Below are 17280 nucleotides of genomic sequence, written 5' to 3' on the forward strand. Positions count from 1 at the left end.
GCCCCACGCTCGCAAGTCTGAATGGCACGCATGTGGCGGAGTTGGAGCCGAGCAGCCTATGGGGTTCAGATTTCTGAGTCCCTTCGGGGGTTCGCTCGAAAGCTAAAATGTTCGCGTAAACCTTTCGTTGAGTGCAGCGTAGCCCAGCAGGAAGGTAACAGGTGACACGGGTGTCATCCCAAGGGTTCTCGAGGCTGCATTTGAAAAGGTCAAACAGGGACGCCTGGGTGGCACAGTCGCTTAAGCGTCCGACTTCAGCCAGGTCACGATCTCGCAGTCTGGGAGTTCGAGCCCCACGTCGGGCTCTGGGCTGATGGCTCAGAGCCTGGAGCCTGTTTCCGATTCTGTGTCTCCCTCTCTCTCTGCTCCTCCCCCATTCATGCTCTGTCTTTCTCTGTCCCAAAAATAAATTAAAAAAAAAAAAAAACGTTGCAATGGTCAAACAGACGGGTGATGTTTAGTTTTCATGCAGCCTGATGCAAGCAACATGTTATTGTATCATGTAAATAGTGTAGACATGAAGGAGCTACTCTACAATGTTTTTCCACATTCAGTCCTTGCAACCCACGGGGCATCTCACAGTGCCATCCCCTGTGGTTGGGACCAGCCCCATTTTGGGCGCTCAGTTAGCCACGTGCGGCGGTGTCTCCGGCCTGGGACGGCACTGCCTAGGGGCTAGTTGTGTGACCGAAGCTCCTCGTCGGTTTGCTCCCTGGTGCTGCGTGTGCAGACGTGAGGCTGGGCTGCAGAGGGTCCACGACGGAGCACGTGCCTATTGCACAGAAGGGCTATTCCCCCACCGCCCAGAAAGTCCTGCTCCTCTCTACATAATTAGGAAGAAGTCCTAGTGGCTCGGTGTTTCTCCTCTGTAACCTTGCTATGCCTGAGACCTAACTGTTCAGTAGGGTTTAGGACGTTCACTTGGTGATCTGGGTGTTTCCTGGAGGACTCTTGGAGAGAATGGTCTTGGGGTTTGTAACTGCTGAATTTACCCATCGTGGTTATGATGGTCAGCATTTCAGCACACTTGATGCTAGTAGTGTTTTCCATTTGTTCTTGAATTCTAATGAACCTACAGTGTTGTATCAGTTTCAAGTAGACAGCATACGGTTTCAACAATTGCACACGTGACTCTTTGCTCGTCACCATCACTGTGGTCACCGTGTGTCACCATACAGAGTCCTTAGGGTATCACGGACCGTATTCCCTGTACTGTGCTTTTCATCCCCGTGACGGCCTTATTTGATATCTGGATGCTGATGCCTCGTAATCACCATCATCTCTTTTGCCCACCGCCCCTACTCTCCTCTCCTCTGGCCACTACCAGTTTGTGCTCTGTGTTGAACGGACTCCTGATGCAAAGACTAGTTAACCTTGCTTGCAGTGAGTGTCCTTGTCATTTGCTGCTTTGCAGGATCACCTTCTACGGAACTTGGAAGCACTGAGGGCCATATTAAAGCGGGCAAGAGTGAGAGGCTCTTCGCTTCACCACGGGTATGACACTTCCCGGTTCACAGATCTGTTTGAGATGCGGCTGGGGGCGGCTTCCCTCTGTCACCAGTATGACGTGAACCAGCTCATGGTTCCAAAGTAGAACCGTGGGTGTGCTATGGTATGACCCGAACCGGATCAGAGTTACACACAATAACCCTGAGTGTGTTGTAGTCTGACGCGATCCATTTTCCAGGGACCGGCTAACTGATGATGGGGCGGGGCTGGGGGGGACACTGCCCTTCACCGTGCCTAACATGAACCACCTCACAAACACCTATGTTGGCACCTGCTGTGTATCTTCCAGAGGAATCCTTTGGCCGAATGGGCAGAGTGACTGGATGTAGCTCAGGGAGCCGGTAGCTTAGTAGTTGGCAAGAGGGAGAAGTACAACCTCATTCCAGAGGTTAGGTTTGGAATCTCAGGAGACCGGGAGGCATGACAGAGCTCGCAGCCATGGGAGGAGGAGTGGAAGTTAGGGCAAGTTCTGTTCGTGTTTGGGTGGGTTTCTTTGCGGCCTCCCTCCACCGAGTGTGGCAGTGATGGTGTGGGGCTAGGAGGGGTCCAGCGTGCCAGGTTCGGCCCAGCATCCCTGGAAGCTATGGTCCCTTCCGCAACGCCAGTGGGGTCACCATGGGAGTGCACACGTGGCCATGGTTGTGAAGGTCACCTTGACATTGGTGGGGTTAGCGCAGTGCTCGCAGTTTCTTATATGTTTGAAAAGACTGGAGAATGACATGTAATCGCTGTAACTCTGTTGGGACGTTGGTGAGTCGCCTGTGAGGGAGTGGGTCAGCCGGCTTGTGAGCTGCGTCCTGCAGACAGTAATTGTCAGCGAGGTATTAAAAGGTTTGCTTGCTTCTTTGTAGGAAATGGGTACCATGTGAGAGTCATTCTGGTGTGACAGTGCCTCGAGTAGCTGACTAGGCCCCCTTAGGTGCAGGAAGGAGGCTCCTGCTCCAAAGGCAGGCCCACTCAGGCCTCACTGGGGTCTGTGAGGCTGCCGACGGGGGCTCTCGGGAGAGTCGAGGGTGTGCTGTGGCTGTCCTTGTTGAGCCTGCTTGTAGGAGAGAGAAGTCAGTGCAGGTAGAGTCACAAGCGGCCCTCCCTGTCCACGGAAGTACTGGTGGCACAGCGAATGTGTGTCCAGAGAGAGAAGCACCCAGGAAGATCCAGGCACAGAGCAGCCTCTTGGTTGGCTGACGGAGATCCTCGCCAGCAAGACACCAGTGTGCTGAGTGTCACCATTCCAGGGCTTGAAGACGGGTATGTGTGAGGAGGCCAAGGGAGCAAACAGTGGATGCGGTGCAGGCCACTCGAGTGCATGTTGGAGTTCTCAAGGGAAGGGGCTGTGCAGGCCCCTGGAGGGTGGCACCGTGGGGCAGTTGCCATAAGAGGGACGTCCACGCCCGTCACCCGCCTGAGGTGAGCTGGCCAAGGAGAAAGATAGAGAGGATCGCAGTGCTCCCGTGGTTGCGGAGGCATTGGCCGCGGTCACAGGTGGCCTTGTGGTCAGAAGACTCCGGGCAGGAGACCGGCTGAGGAACAGGGTCTGTTTGAAGCCATCTCCCAAAGTGCTCTCTCGTCTGGTGGCAGAAGAGAGGCTGCTGGGAGCTGTGTCGCCGTGAGTGGCCAGAGGCCGTGGGGACGAGACTGGGAAGGCGGCAGGCAGGCTGGAAAGCTGAGCCCTCCTGGCACGACCTCATAGCCACGTCTTCTGTTTGTGTCGTCCTCTAGCAAGATGACATGGTCTGGGTTGCAGAGGAAAAGAAAGGTGTCAGACCCACTTCCACACGCAGGCGGGGCAGATGGGAGAGAGCTCTGGGATAGGACTGGGTGCAGGGTGGTGGGGTCGGGAGCCAGGGAGCCTGAGATAGGGTGTCAGAGTCAGGGGACACACGCGAACCTCAGTGGAGCCATGAACCATGCCAGGTCCCATGCGGGGTGGCGTGTGTGGCTCTCCCCGATTGGCGATGTGTCGTGGCCGCACAGCGGTGAAGCTAGACCACCTGAGCTCAGGTGAGCAGTTGTTCTGGGAATGGGGGGACCAGAGGAGGGGAAGGTGGTTGTGGCCAGCGGGCAGTCCCGACTTGGCTGTCTTAGAAGCAATCAGTACCCTGAGGCAGCACGTGTCAATGACGTTTCTTGAAAGGCTGCAGAGAAGAGCTTGAAGCACCACAGAGGAGACGCCCTGTCGTGGTGGCTCTGTCTCCAGGCCACAAGGGGTGACGCCAGGGGCCCCCTCTCTAGTTGATGTGAATCAGATGGGCGTGTTCTGTCTCCCGAGACCATAAGGATTGGTGAAATGGAAGGCAGCCTCTCTTCTTTTCCAGAGAGCAAGGAGCCACTGGACTCCCGTGCAGGGTTCAAGTGTGGAGGGTGAGCCCGTGGCTGAGGCCGGGCACGTGCGCTGGCCGGTGCTCCTTCACAGCTGCTGCCCAGAGCTTCGTGCCCAGAGCCTTTGCTGAGGGGAGCAGCTGACAGCCCAATTAAGTGACTCCACCCTAGGGGCTCGGGGCTCCATGGAACTTTTCTGGAGACTTCTGTGGCCAAGGGGGACATTTGTCTGTTAGTCTAACTGCACAGAGGCCAGAGACGCTTTTGCCTTGGAAACACCGGGCGCATTGCCACCTCCTGTGTACGGGAGCTGCGAGGTGTGGTTCCCGAGGATCCTGCTGCGACTGCCCCTGGGGCGCCCGATAGTGGCTGGTGGAGGAAAACCTGGGGTCACCTGGCATCACAGCAAGGGCCTTGGCACACGTGGGCCGATGGCAGGTGAAGGCCAGAGGGACGTATAGGAGTGCTTTCCGGTCAGTTGGGCAGGAGGTGGTGCAGACACGCAGGACGACAGCTTGACTGGGGGCAGGCGCTGCTCCACCTCGGGGACGTCTGGGCCGCGGGGATGCGTTGCACCTGCTGGGCCCGGGAGACCCTGTCTCCACAGGGCCCGGCTAGCGGGCTTGCACTGGAGCCAGGGGCAAAGACGCCTTCCTTGGAGACCTTTTTCTCTGACCTCATTTTCCCAATGGATGGGTTCTGGCCTGGCTGACAAAGTCCACTTTTCTTTAGATAACAACCTTGGTGTGTGTGTGCGTGTTTGTTTGATTGTTTTCCTCCGTATTTCAGGCGGACGCACGTCGGCAGCATCCCAGCTTCCAGGTTCCGTCTGGCGGACGGCCCCACGGATGCCAGCAGCAGCAGCAGCAGCAGCGCGGTGTTGCGGCGCCACCGGAAAGGCCGTGTGGCCCGTCTGCGACATGAGCCTTCCAAGGCAAGGACCTCCATCCTCTGGGGGCTCTCGTGGGACCCACCTGCCTGCTCCAATGTCTCCTGCCTTTTCCTCTGTCTGTGAGGCTCTTCTGGAACTAAAGGACTGATAGGCTGCTTTCTCTTTTCCCCTTCCCCCATTCTTCTTTTGCTGCCTTAGAATTTACTTTTGAGAGCTTTTGTTCTTTCTTTGTGTAAAGTAGCAATGTGGATTCAGATAGGACCTAGTGTTAAGCACAGCACAATGCAAAGTAGTAAGGGTTTGAAACGCTAACGAAGGTTAAATGAACATGTGTATTCATCCTTAAACAACAAAGAATTCACCTTTGGAGTTTAAGTACTTTTGTCCTTTGTCTCTTCAGCCGCGTATATTTTTATATATTTGTGTAAGTTTTGAGCACCTGTAGTCATGGAACAAGTTTGGTGCAGATATCGTCCCAGAGCTAGGGTGCAGCATGACTGAAAAACCCAGATGAGGGGCGCCGGGTGGCTCAGTCGGTCAAGCGTCCGACTGCTGATTTCTGCTCATGTCACGATCTCTGGGTTTGTGAGATCGAGACCCGGAGCCCCGCAGCCCCGCATGGGGCTCTGCGCTGACCGCGCCTGGAGCCTGCTTGGGATTGTCTCTCTCTCCCTCTCTCTGCTCCTCCCCCACTTGAAATAAAACAAAGAAAACAATAAATAGATAAAAAGTCAGAGGAGAGGCCTGCACCCCTATGTGTGCACAGTGTAGTGAGGGGAGACCAGCAGCGAATGGGAAGTAAAAGGTGATATGTGTGTTAGTTATCTATTTCTGTTTGACAGATGATTGACAAGTCCCTAGATGGGCACCTGTGGATAGCCCCAGAGTGCAAGGGTGGCTCTCTGGGCACTGCCCAGTGTGGCAGTGGAGAGAGAGAGACAGAACTGGCAGAGACCAAGCGGTGAGCTTGGTCTCAGTGAGCCAGGTGCTCAGGGAAAGGGAGCCCGGTGGCCTGGTCGTGCTGGGTGGGGCCAGGCAAGGTGGAGGCCGAGGACCACGGTGGTCTGGTCCAGGAGCCCTTGCGCTAAAGCCCACTCGCCAGAGTTCCAGAGTCTGTGTAGACACAGTAGGGGCAGCTTTCTGGAGGACTTGAACTCTGGTTGGGAGCAGAGACGCAGTGCTAGCTGGAAGGAGACACAGGGTAAAAGTTCTGTGGTTTGTGTTTTGTCATTTTGCTGTTTTGCCCTGGAGCGTCTGTGGTCACTCGTGGCTGGCTCGTGTTGTTTCTCCTGTATCTTCATTTGTCATTAGAGAGTGGGGTTTTGCCCCAATAGTCATAAATTGTCGTTAGCGTATCACTGTATAGTACAGGAGGATACGGGTATGATCCAGATAATAATTTGTAAACGAAGTGTTTCTTCAAAAGAGATAAGGCACTGAGCATAGACGAACGGAAGCTCGATACAGACAGCACGCTTTGCGGTGCCGACACTCGTGTTCAGGACTCCAAATCTCATGGGCTTACTGAGCACAAGTACTGCCTTCTACACTGAAACTCAGGACTCCTACAACGTGAAGCCGGCACCTGCCCCTGAGCCCGTTTTTATCACGTACCTGCCCAGGACACCCTCCTGTAACCAGCACAGTGATTTGTGAGAGGTTGTCAATCAAATTCTAGGTCAGGATTTCACATTCACGTCCAGCAGGGCATTAACAGAGTGGGTTTGTTTGGTGTTATCCAAGGTGTTGCGGGAACTTCGGCATCCCCTAGGGTGATACTGTAAAAGTGTAACTTGGTTTTCAACAAGGAGAACAGTTACAGGAAAGTTTCGAATAGGCACCTGTTAGATGTCTCTGTTCTACAAGATGCCATGTTTTAATAAGTCGTGTATGTTATAATGGAGTTTTCCATCCCTGAGTGATAATTGGTAGTGTCTCTGGTAAATGTCGAATAACCTATTACATTCAGATGTGTGGTGGAACAAAGTGCTGCTTCCAGGCGTGGTTGTTTCTAAATCTTCTCTCGATTATATCCGTCCTGTTGTTCTCTTTAAAATATGTTTGCCTCGTTTGGTCTTGGAAATTGTAGCTTCCAAGTGTGCAGTAAATCTGATTTCTCTTCCTTTCTTTGCATGCCTCTGTCAGCCTAGTGATGTAAGGAAGCATCGGAGAAAGCGAAAGTGTTTCGTAGTGCAACCTAGCTGTGTTTGTGTGTGGTGTGGGGGAGAGTGCCCGTCTCTTCACAGTGAGCACCACAGCTGGGTAAGGACGAGCGGCTGGCGTGTGCGGGGAAGTACAGGAGCCACTGGGAGCTCGAGCGCGGCGTGCGGTTTCCACGGTACCTGCGACGGCCACCAGAGCTCACCGTTGTCTCTCGTTTGTGTCTTGCTCGCTGCGCTGCGTACTTAGTTCCATGAGACATAGAAGTTTCTAGGAAGAGAAATTACTGAAGCAGAGGCATAGAGTTTCGATTTCGAGATCACCACTTTTGACAGCCGTAGCCAGCAGCATTCAGAGAGCTCTTAGGGTTCGCCACCTGGTGTGTGCAGTGGTTTAGGATCCTGTGACCTGGCCCTCACAGACATCCCCGCGAGCCACAGCTTGTGTGGTTACCCATTTCCAGATGTGCAACCAGAGCCTGAGAGCCTGGGTCCTGTGCATGAGGACACTTTGCAGGGCAAACACTGGCCACGACACCACTCTGCCACGTACCCCACCTTTGCTCGGGCGCCCTTCTCCCATTTACAGTGCCCTTGCTGGGACAGGCCACCTCCTGTGTCCAGAGGACAATGATGTGGGTGTGCCCATTCTCATGGGGAAGCGCCGTGCCTCGGGACGGAACCCTCGACCAGAGAGTCCGCCTCATAACTGGGATGCCTTGCTCCCTGGACCGGACCCCCATCCCAGACCTTCCCAGCCATGCGCTGACAGGGCCGTGCCTCTGATACAGAGCTGGGCGGCAGCTGGGGGAGCCCCTCCACTGCACAGACGGTGTGTCCGTTCAGTTGAATTCTTGCGTTCAAGTGCCAGTTCGGTCCCTGGTTGTTTTGTGACCGGGGTGTATTCATCACCGTCTTTTTTTCCTGCTTTGGTCTCCTGGTAAGGGAGGACAGCGAAAGGTTCATGGCCCTGGGGGTGTCCACACCCTGCCCCTCGGTGCACGGTCCTCAGAGATCAGGAGCTCACATCGGCGCCGGGGCACAGAGCACGCCCTGCATTCTGCTGGCTCGTGCTGCCTTTTCTTCGGTAGCAAGACTTTCTCAAGGAACAGAGGGTCGTGTGATGAACACCCAGGCAGGACGGCCTGCTCCCGCAGCTCACTGATGGCTACTTGGAGGGCTCTTTGGAGGTTTTGGGGGATGAAGTCTAGGTGTACGGGCAGTGGGCGTCAGGTCCATGCAGACAGGGCCAGCACGGGCGTTGCACTTCCCAGCCTGGCGGGAGCCTCCCGTTTTGGTTGAGACTGAAATGGCCCATAGGCACAAGTCTGGCAGGACCCAGTGCTGGGCGGGGGCCTGTGTGTGGACTGCGCTGTGACACAGGGGAGGGTGTGCTCCCGGAACCCTCCGTCTCTGCTCACCTCATAGCCTGGTCGCTAGTGTGGCTCCCTGTCCTGTTCCCTTTTGGGTTTGTTTTCTCCATATCCTTGCTTCCACCTGGGTATGAAACCTACTTGTGTTGAGCCAGTCTGACCCTGTTTGGTTTTATGTGGATAATTTGTAGCCTGTTAAGGTAGCCTTTTGTTGTCTGATGATTGTCAGGAAATCAGGAGAGGAGGCAGGTGTTTTGGAGCTGTTGGTTAAGCTTGTGTCTTCCCTGAGCTCAGCTCCACTTGGTGCTGACCGCCATGGGTGTCCCGAGCCCCATGCAGCTTCGGAGGCCCTGGTACAAACCCAGTTGGCTGTGCCTGTCTCACCAGTCCTACACGTGTGTCTCGTGAGATCCGGCCCTGCCTCACCACCAGGACCTGTCAAGGGTCGTAACGCTGGCGGGTCCGTGGCCCCACGGTCCTTTCCAGGGCCCACAGCCACATAGCCGCAGACCCACAGCCTGTCACACAAGGAAAAATGGAGTCTGAAGGGGTTCATTTGTCGTGACGGCAGCCAAGGGACGCTGTGTCTCCACCGTGTCGAGCAGACTGTCTGTAAGCTGCAGATGAGTCCATCAGTTTGTAACATCAACCGAAATGTCCCCGAGAAGCAGAAGTCAGACCCGAGTGTGGGGTCAGGGGGTTGGGTGCCTTGTCACTTTACACACGTCCCCGTAGATTCCAGCCTTGCATCGCCACCAGAGGTGACAGTGGATTAGGCCACAAGCTCGCTCCACTTCCCCCAAACAAAGAGCTTTGGACAATCGTGCATGGGAGGGCTCCGTGCTCACCAGGGTTTGCCCTGAATGGCGTCAGGAAACAAACACCTTCCTTCTCAGCTGGCCGTGGTGTATGGTGACATGGTTTGGGTCTCCGCCTCTACCTTCTGTGGCCAGGCTCCTGGTGGTGGGAGGTCCTGGGGAGGGTACACCCCTCGGTGCAGATGGGCTGGGGGTCTCAGTGGGCCCACTGCCCGGACGCGAATCCACCCTTTCGCCTGGCGTTAGGCCGATCCTAGGAAGTCGTTTTGGACGCTGCACAAAGCACAGCTCATAGCTTTTCAAATGAGTTGCTGCCTGTGATTTCAGGGCTGTGTGCTCCTCTGTCTGGGTGCACGGTGAACTCATGTCACTCTCCTCTCCACCCCACAGTTGCTGCCTTTGGAGGAAGAGTCACAAGATAGCACGGCAAGGACACGATGTGTACCGTCAGCTCCTTCTTCCCAGAGGTCCCTGAGCTTGGACAGGCTGCAGCAAGGGGCACTGCACAAGGCCAGCCACGAGGACATCAGGGACGCCACAAAGTAAGGGGCACAGGCATCGTAGGAGACATGCCTGTGCGCTGGTTTTCAGCTCTGAGAAACCTTTGATCTCTACATGGGGGAGAAAGGGTCGGAACAGCGATTCCAAAGAGAGGCCAATGAACCGAGTTTACGTGCACGTCATTCTTGGGATACCTGCCTGGGTGCCCTGGGTGTGGCCAGCAGAGCAAAAGGCAGGGGGAAAAGACCAGAGTCTTGTGATGCTGGTGGCTGTAGGGCAGCCTCGTTTGCTCAGATCCTACGCACCAGCCGTCCTGAGACCTCCCTTTTCCTCCCGGTGGATCCTGGGTGACATGCTCCCTAGGGCTCCTCCCCTGGGCCGCACTGTGCCCTGTGGGGCTGTCAGGAGCCATGCTCTCTTCCCCCCACCCCCACCAGGCAGCTCCAGCAGCCTCTCTGTTCCTCGCACCACGTCCTGGGGTGGCTCAGGTGTGCATGTCCTCCGTGCTCCCGGGTCACGGCCAGGGTGGGGTGCCGAGCGTTCTCAACCCAAGGTGCTTGGACTCCAGATATACTTGGGAGGGAGAGAGTGTCAGCTCCCAGGGCGCAGCCCTCCCTAGAAGCTGGGGGATTGTGCTTCTAATCACGTGGGGCGGTGTGTCGTGTGACGAGCACGCGTGGAAGATGCTCTCCTGTGCGTCCCCCAGATCCCCAGGCTCTCGGGATGGCCCCTTGAGCAGCCTCAGCAAAACTAGCAATAGCCAGGACTCACTGACCAACGCCCCCAAGAAGAAGGGCATCACAAAATCCATCCGCTGGTTGCTCACCAGAAGACAAAAGGTCCACCCCAGCCACGCTAGCGACGAGCCTGCCTGACCAGGTTGGTGTCCCCTGCGTGTTTCCAGCGTGTGGGTGGTCTTACTGGCCTCATTCCTCTAGATCCGTGGTCTCTCTGCCTGCAGACCCCTCCCCGTGTCGGGAGACCTCACGTGGCTGTGGACACCCCCCACCTCCCATTTCATCACTCTGCTTCCCCACAGCCACTGGATTGGAGCCACTGAATTGAAAACCCTTCCCAAGGTGCCCTGGGACTCAGCAAATTGGGCGGACAAGCTGAAAAACACCAAAAACTTTAAAAAATAAGCATTGTGTTTCTTGTCACCTTGCTGAGCACTTTTCAGCTGTACCCGTTTTTAAAGCAGTAGCTGTTCGTTTGTTCAATAGACTCTATAGCTGCAAAGCAGTATTATGTCCTCCACGGACATAAAAAGGCCTCCAGGGCCTTTTGCTCCTGGAACCATGCTGGGAAAATTCGGTCCCTTAGATGTTGCCGGTGTGTTTCCTTATACTTTCTGTAATGAAAACATTAAGATTCGTGAAAGTGCCCTCTGGCTCTCACACCCACTGCTCCCAGAAATGTGTATGTCTTGTAAGTCCAGAGGTCACAAAATTGGCCAAAACATTTCACTGTGTTTCCTACGTTTCTTTTGTCATCTTCGGGAGGTACGGTTTAAGTACTTGGTCATATGAGGACAGCGTTTATTGAGTCGTTTGCCCCAGCATTTGATTCAGTTTCACAGAGTGTGTGTAGGTGACTTTCTCCGGGGCTGAGATGTTCAAATCGCTGACTTGGCTTCTGGGTTACCATAGGTATAACGCAGTGTCTGAGAGTGGATCATACTGTGGTCTCTGTGGACATGCATGGCCAGTCCCAGAAACATACGGTTGACCCTTGAACAGCCAGGGTTTGAAGATCAGGTCCACTTGTATGCAAGTTATGTGTTTCCATGCAGTAGAGTATTGTAAACGTATTTTCCCCTCTTTATGGTTTTCTTAATCACATTTACCTTGTTTTATGAAGGAATACAGCATATACACGTCACTTATAAAATATGTGTTAACCGACTGTTTCTGGTAAGGCTTCTGGGTACAGTGGGCTATGAGGAGTGAAGTTCTCAGGGAGGTGGCGGTGAGGTAGAGCCCCATAAGGCTCCACGAAAGGTGCCTAGTGTTGACAATGTCCGCCTCAGGAGAATGAGTCTCAGAGTTCTTACAGAGTTCTTACAGAGTTCTTACAGAGAAATGTAATCACGATCTGTAAGTGTTTTAAGCGTGTCCATGTGTTTGAACAACTGTTATTTTACCTAGTGAAAGACCTTGGAAATGAACTGGGTATATGTGTTTCCTGTACTGTGTACTTCATTTTAAATCTCTTCACAGTTGACAGAAGCAGTCTTTCACCAGAAGTAACTAGTGAATCATCTGGTGATTTTTCGATGTCTCCTAAAGGAGATGCAATATTTATTACTTTGCATGAAAGTGAGGTGTCCCGTCACAGTCTCTTCATATGCTGGGGAGTCTTTGCAGGTTTCTCTGATTTTCAACTGAGTCCACAAAGCGGGCTTTGCGATTAGAACTGAGACGTTTGTGTTGAAGTGACAAGGTGCCCAGGCTCGGGGCCAACAGTGTTGTCTGACGGGAGGAAGGTTTTCCAGAACACCCGGAGTGTGCAGCTGAAGCATAGGCTTGGGGCACAGAGCGGAGATCCTTGTCCTGCATCACAGGGTGTGGATGTGATGGAGAGAGCTTTCGGCAGCCACCGTGGCCATGGGTGTTTACTGTCGGCAGAGGTGCTGGTTTGGAGGAAGGACCCGGTGATTCGCTGGGTCCTATCGATTGGCCTTAAAGAGGAGGCCAACAATCGCGTAGACGGTGGCGTTCACGGCACGTTGATGGCCTTAGACGGGACCTTCGATGTCACCGCCCTGGCGCTTCTGGTGCAGATCCCGACCCAGAACACACAGGTGACACCGGGCCGTCTGCACCCGCCCACTGCTCTCCTGCTGGAGACCCCGCAACCTGTATTGGAGCAAGGCAGCGCGTAGCTTCACCGCACAGCTAGTCCTCTCTCCCCAAACCCGGTCTGTTTTGCGCGGCACGGAGTCCTCGGTGCTGCCTCCTCCTGCCTGAGCTCTGCCTGTCCCTTCCCCTCACAGGCTCGGGAGACTGGCGTGCGTTTAGCTCTTATGTGGAGAGAGAAACACTCTTGCTTCGTGTGCCACGTGGAAGTTTCATGGCTTCTGTTTCTGATTTCCCTGTGGAATTCTGTTTGACTCATGGGCTCAGTGGAGAATCAGGAATCTTTTGATCCTTCTACAGAACACTGTACACCTTGGGGAATGCCCTCAGTGTCCCAACTGCAAACCCCCCTCCACGGCCCCCTTGTCTAATTTCCTGGAGAGCATGGACCCCTCTCCCCAAAGGCCCATTCCTGTGGGCTTCCTGGGGGGCTCAGATGATTCGGCGTTCGACCCTTGCTTTGGGCTCAGGTCATGATCTCCTAGTTGGTGGCGTCGAGCCCCAAGTCGGGCTCCGTGCCGACAACTTGGAGTCTGCTTGGGATTCTCTCTCTCCATCTGTCTCTGCCCCTCCCCTGCTCATGCTGTCTCTCTGCCTCTCAAAGATAAGTAAATCAAGCCCATTAAAGGACTCCACATTAACATCTCTGATTGAAAATACACTATTAGGATTCAATGGGTATTGTTTTGAGTTTGAAGTCTTGGTTTCGACGCTATTGCAATATGTTGTCATCCTTTAGATTGACATAACTTTTGGGGTGTTGGCTCGTGACTTCAGCCTCGTACTATCTTGGAATGGGAGTTGAACCACCTTTTGGTCATGGGGACTGACCAAAGGGTTGGTGAAATAAGTTTTCAGCCTAATGATCTCTAAATTTGCGTTAACTGTTAAGTATTATATTTGGGGATGCCTGGCTGGCTGAGTCAGAGGACAGCGTGACTCATAATCTCTGGGTTGTGACTTTGAGCCCTGTGTTGGGGGTAGAGATTTCCTAAAAGTAAAATCAAAAAAAAAAAAAAAACAGGAACGTAGATTATTATGTTTGTAGGAATCATGTACCAGACTACTCTTCCAAATGCGGAGATAATTTTACCTTACAAGTTAAGCTTAGCTCTTAATTTATTAGCAAATGAGCTTCGGGGCGCCTGTGTGGCTCAGTTGGTTAAGTGTCTGACTTTGGCTCAGGTCATGATCACACTGCTTGTGAGTCTGAGGCCAGCATTGGGCTGGCTGCTGTCTGCGTGGAGCCTGCTTTGGGTCCCCTGTCACCCTTTCTATCTGCCCCTATCTCACTCACACACAATCGTTCTCTCTCTCTCTCTCTCCCTCTCTCTCTGAAAATCTAACAAACAGGGGTGCCTGGTAGCTCAATCATTTAAGCATCTGAGTCTTGCTTTCAGCGCAGGTCATGATCTCACACTTCGTGAGTTTGGGCCTCCCGTTGGGCTCAGCGGTGACAATGGGGATTCTGCTTGGGATTCTCTCTCTCCCTAGCCCTCTGCCCTTCCACAACTCATACTGTTTGTGTCTCTTTCAAAACTACATAAATGTACCTGCAAAAACGTAAAAAACACCCAAACCAACGAGCTATTGAGAAACCAATATTTTACCAGAGGTGAGGAGTTTGGTTTCTTTCCTTTTGGTATTTGACTTTTGATAGTCTTGAGAAATATTTTTCACATCATAACACATTGACGGCAGCCTGGCAATAGAGCCTGTAAGTTGCCTTTGGGGGCGGCTGGAGGTCTCTCTGCAGTCCAGGGCCCTGTGCTCTGGGGGAAGGTTACAGTCGTTTATTTAAAAAGACACGAAGTGTTGATTTCTCCTTATACAACACCAGGACTGATTTACTCCCACACCACTACTTAAGACTGTCTTCGTTGCCATAAGAACACTCGAGTGTGACGAGAATAGGACACGTGAAAGGGTGCGGTGGGACTGTCCTAGCGTGTAGCACTGTCCGCAGCTTAAAGACTGTTTTGAAAACAAAAAGGTAGTATCTTGTATAGCAGGAAGGTGATTTCACAAAGACAGTGCGGCAGGTCCAGTCAGCCCAGGACTGTCCTGACTTGTGCCCGGTCAGGGTCCTGGCACAAATATGGCCCTGCCCCCCTTTACCGCCTGGGGCGGCCGTCTGGGCAGGGGGCCCCCAATGGCTGTCAGGAATGGGGGTAAACAGCTGTAAACAAACTTGCAGAGTGAGGTCATTTTAAAGGGCTGGTAACCTTACTATATATTTTTGGTTTTCATTTCACAATGTGTCCTGTAATTTCCCAGGATGATGATAGAAGCTTCAGGAGGGCACCTTCTTAGAGATAGCAATGTAGATCAAGACACTGTTGACTTACCTGCTGGGTCAGCAGAGACTCTCCCTGCAGGCTTCTGGGTCACTTCCTCTCTGTCCTCTATGCAGCCAGAGAAGATGCTGCTGGTCTGTATGTGACGTGCTGCTCTGCCCCAGCCTCTTGGCGGAGGTATGGGAGGCTCTTGGGTTGGAATGTGAACACTGATGGAGAATGGCCGACTTAATATGTAACAAGGCGTTCAGATGCTATGGCATGCTCAGGCTCAAATGATCTAAGGTTACTCCTCACTTCTGCTTATCAAAGTTTCACAGTGAAAGAGATTTTTTTAACTTTTCTATCTGATGGAATATTAGCGTATTCTCTCAACTACTACAACTAGGCATCGTGGGTGTCCTCAGAGCGTTGGACCAGCCTCAGAGCGACACTTGCAGAGCTACGTATGTGATGGGCAGCCCTGGCCCCTCTTTCACAAGATGGCAGATGGACACGGCGAAAGTGTTTTCATGGCCTCTACTGCCCCATTGCTATTTGAGAGTGAACTCCCGGGGACTCCCCCGGCTGCTTGCGGGTGGAGAGAACCCCACTCAGAAGTGCCCCGGGAGCCCTCAGTGGTTGCTGCTGTGGTTTGGAATGTGTGTGGCTGTATTTGTGCCCTCATGTGCTATTTCAAGACTAACCGCATGCTGCATTTGCACGCTGCCCCTTGTGTTGCTTGGAGCAGGCATAGTATCTGCACCACAGAGGCTAGATTCAGGCAGTCATGTCTTAATCCTGCCGACACTTCCTGTTGGTGAGTAGAGGGCACCGTCCATGCAGGCCACAGTCGGACACCCTGTGTCCTGTCTGCGCAATGTCCATGTGAGCCAGGAGAGTCGTAGCAGGCTCACTTAGGGACTTTCAGAAATACACAGACACGCAGATGCACATAGACAGACTCACACACACATACACATACACGCACACACGCACACACACACACACTTGCACACACACACACACACACACGAGCTTCTCTACACCTGCTAAGAGGATTCTGGTGTTTGTGTGCTTACACTTAAGAGGTTGGTGTATTCTCAGTTTTTCTGGAGAAAACTGTATTTCCACTCTTTTCGTAAAAAAAGAAGTTTGGCTTCAGTGTCTGCTAATGTCTTTTGTGGTAGGGAGGCAGGATTGCTGTCGGAGCAGTAGGAGATTTTCCAGGTCTGAGCTGACCTTCCCGGTCGTTCGGGAGCAAGTGGCACTGGCCTTTGCCTGGTCTGGTGGAGCTCCTAGGTCAGCAGGCCCTGGCTGGCTTGTTTTACGCACACCTTCTTGAATGAACCAGGCCCAAGAGGATTCTAGTCCTCACGTGAGTGACGCTGGTGGCCTCTCAGTTGAGAGATTAGCTTTTAAAAGCGGAATCACTTTGCCCTCTGAGGGGTTGAGTTTGAACTTGGAGATTTCGGGTGTGGGCCCCGGAACCCAGCCGTCTTCTCCCTGATCTGAGGGCCTCGGGGGGTGGGCTTTGTTCTCCTCTCATTCTGTTTTCCTGTCTCAGCCACAGTGTTTGATTGTTGGGAGCTCCTGGCTGGAGGCCAGGTGGAGCCTATGACACTTGAACTTAGGGTAGTGAGTTTGAGCCCCATTTTGGAGTGGAGATTACTTAAAATCCTGAAAAAAAAAGAATAGTTCATTGATTCCTTCATCTTGTTTTTTTTTTTTAATTCGGTAACTTTCAGTCTTAAGCCAGTATGAACTCAATCGAATAATTCTCATTGGTAATGCAAAATGCTTCATATGTTCTCTAGATTCTCAAATCTCTTCAGCCAGGAAGGTCTTTGGGGAGGGGGGGCACGTGCTAGGCCCCACCTGGGGCCCTGGAAGGTGCTTTTCGGGCTGATGTCTTAAGACTGATTCTTTCCTTTATCTTGCAGTTTACCCACACTGCTTCTACCGATGGTCTTGCAGCACGCAGAGCCCAGCAGTGACTACATTTGAAACTTCAACCAGATCTTTCATCTGTTAATCCTTGTTATATGGACGCTGAGATATTTTATTACAGTATTTAATTACTGAAAAATTCGTGAATAGGATCGAGAAACTCATTTAGCATTTAATGTTTCGTACATTTCTGTAACTTTGTCACTCCCTATAGATAGTTCGTTACTTTCATGTATATCCGGGCTATAAATATCCTTTGGAATCAATTGATGTTGTTATATCTCAGTTTAGTCTTTCAAGTGTATGTACTCTCATGGTTGTATGTATAAATCCTACGACAAATACAGGGCTTTTATAACCTGTGCACGTATTGTAATCATCATTGTTTAATTGTTTGTTAAGAAACCCTGACAGAGAAAAGGATTTTACCACGTTTGCAAAATCACCGTGACACAGCCTGCATTATCCTTTACGAATGTCCCTTAGCTCTACACCCATGGTTTTGATATAATCAGACTTAATTTGCAGCAATTGTCATTGTATTTTAATGACTCACCTTAACTACACTTTTTCTAGCAAGAAATGCTTTCTTCTGCAGTGTGAACAGAGTAAAAATATCTGGTGT

General features: G+C 52.5%; 1 protein-coding gene across 1 annotated transcript in view; it reads left to right on the forward strand.

Annotated features, from left to right (window-relative positions):
- LOC122478451 (liprin-alpha-3-like) overlaps positions 1-17019 on the forward strand; it is a 32995-nt gene extending 15976 nt beyond the window's left edge. Inside the window, exons 9-13 of the mRNA XM_043572049.1 lie at positions 1415-1494; positions 4618-4762; positions 9461-9612; positions 10278-10450; positions 16649-17019. Of these exons, the coding sequence (XP_043427984.1) occupies positions 1415-1494; positions 4618-4762; positions 9461-9612; positions 10278-10446 (546 nt within the window). The 3' untranslated portion in view covers positions 10447-10450; positions 16649-17019. The remainder of the gene's footprint in view (positions 1-1414; positions 1495-4617; positions 4763-9460; positions 9613-10277; positions 10451-16648) is intronic.
- Positions 17020-17280: the final 261 nt, after the last annotated feature.

This window comes from Prionailurus bengalensis, unplaced genomic scaffold (assembly GCF_016509475.1).
Source record: "Prionailurus bengalensis isolate Pbe53 unplaced genomic scaffold, Fcat_Pben_1.1_paternal_pri Un_scaffold_66, whole genome shotgun sequence".
In the NCBI taxonomy this organism is placed as follows: Eukaryota; Metazoa; Chordata; class Mammalia; order Carnivora; family Felidae; genus Prionailurus; species Prionailurus bengalensis.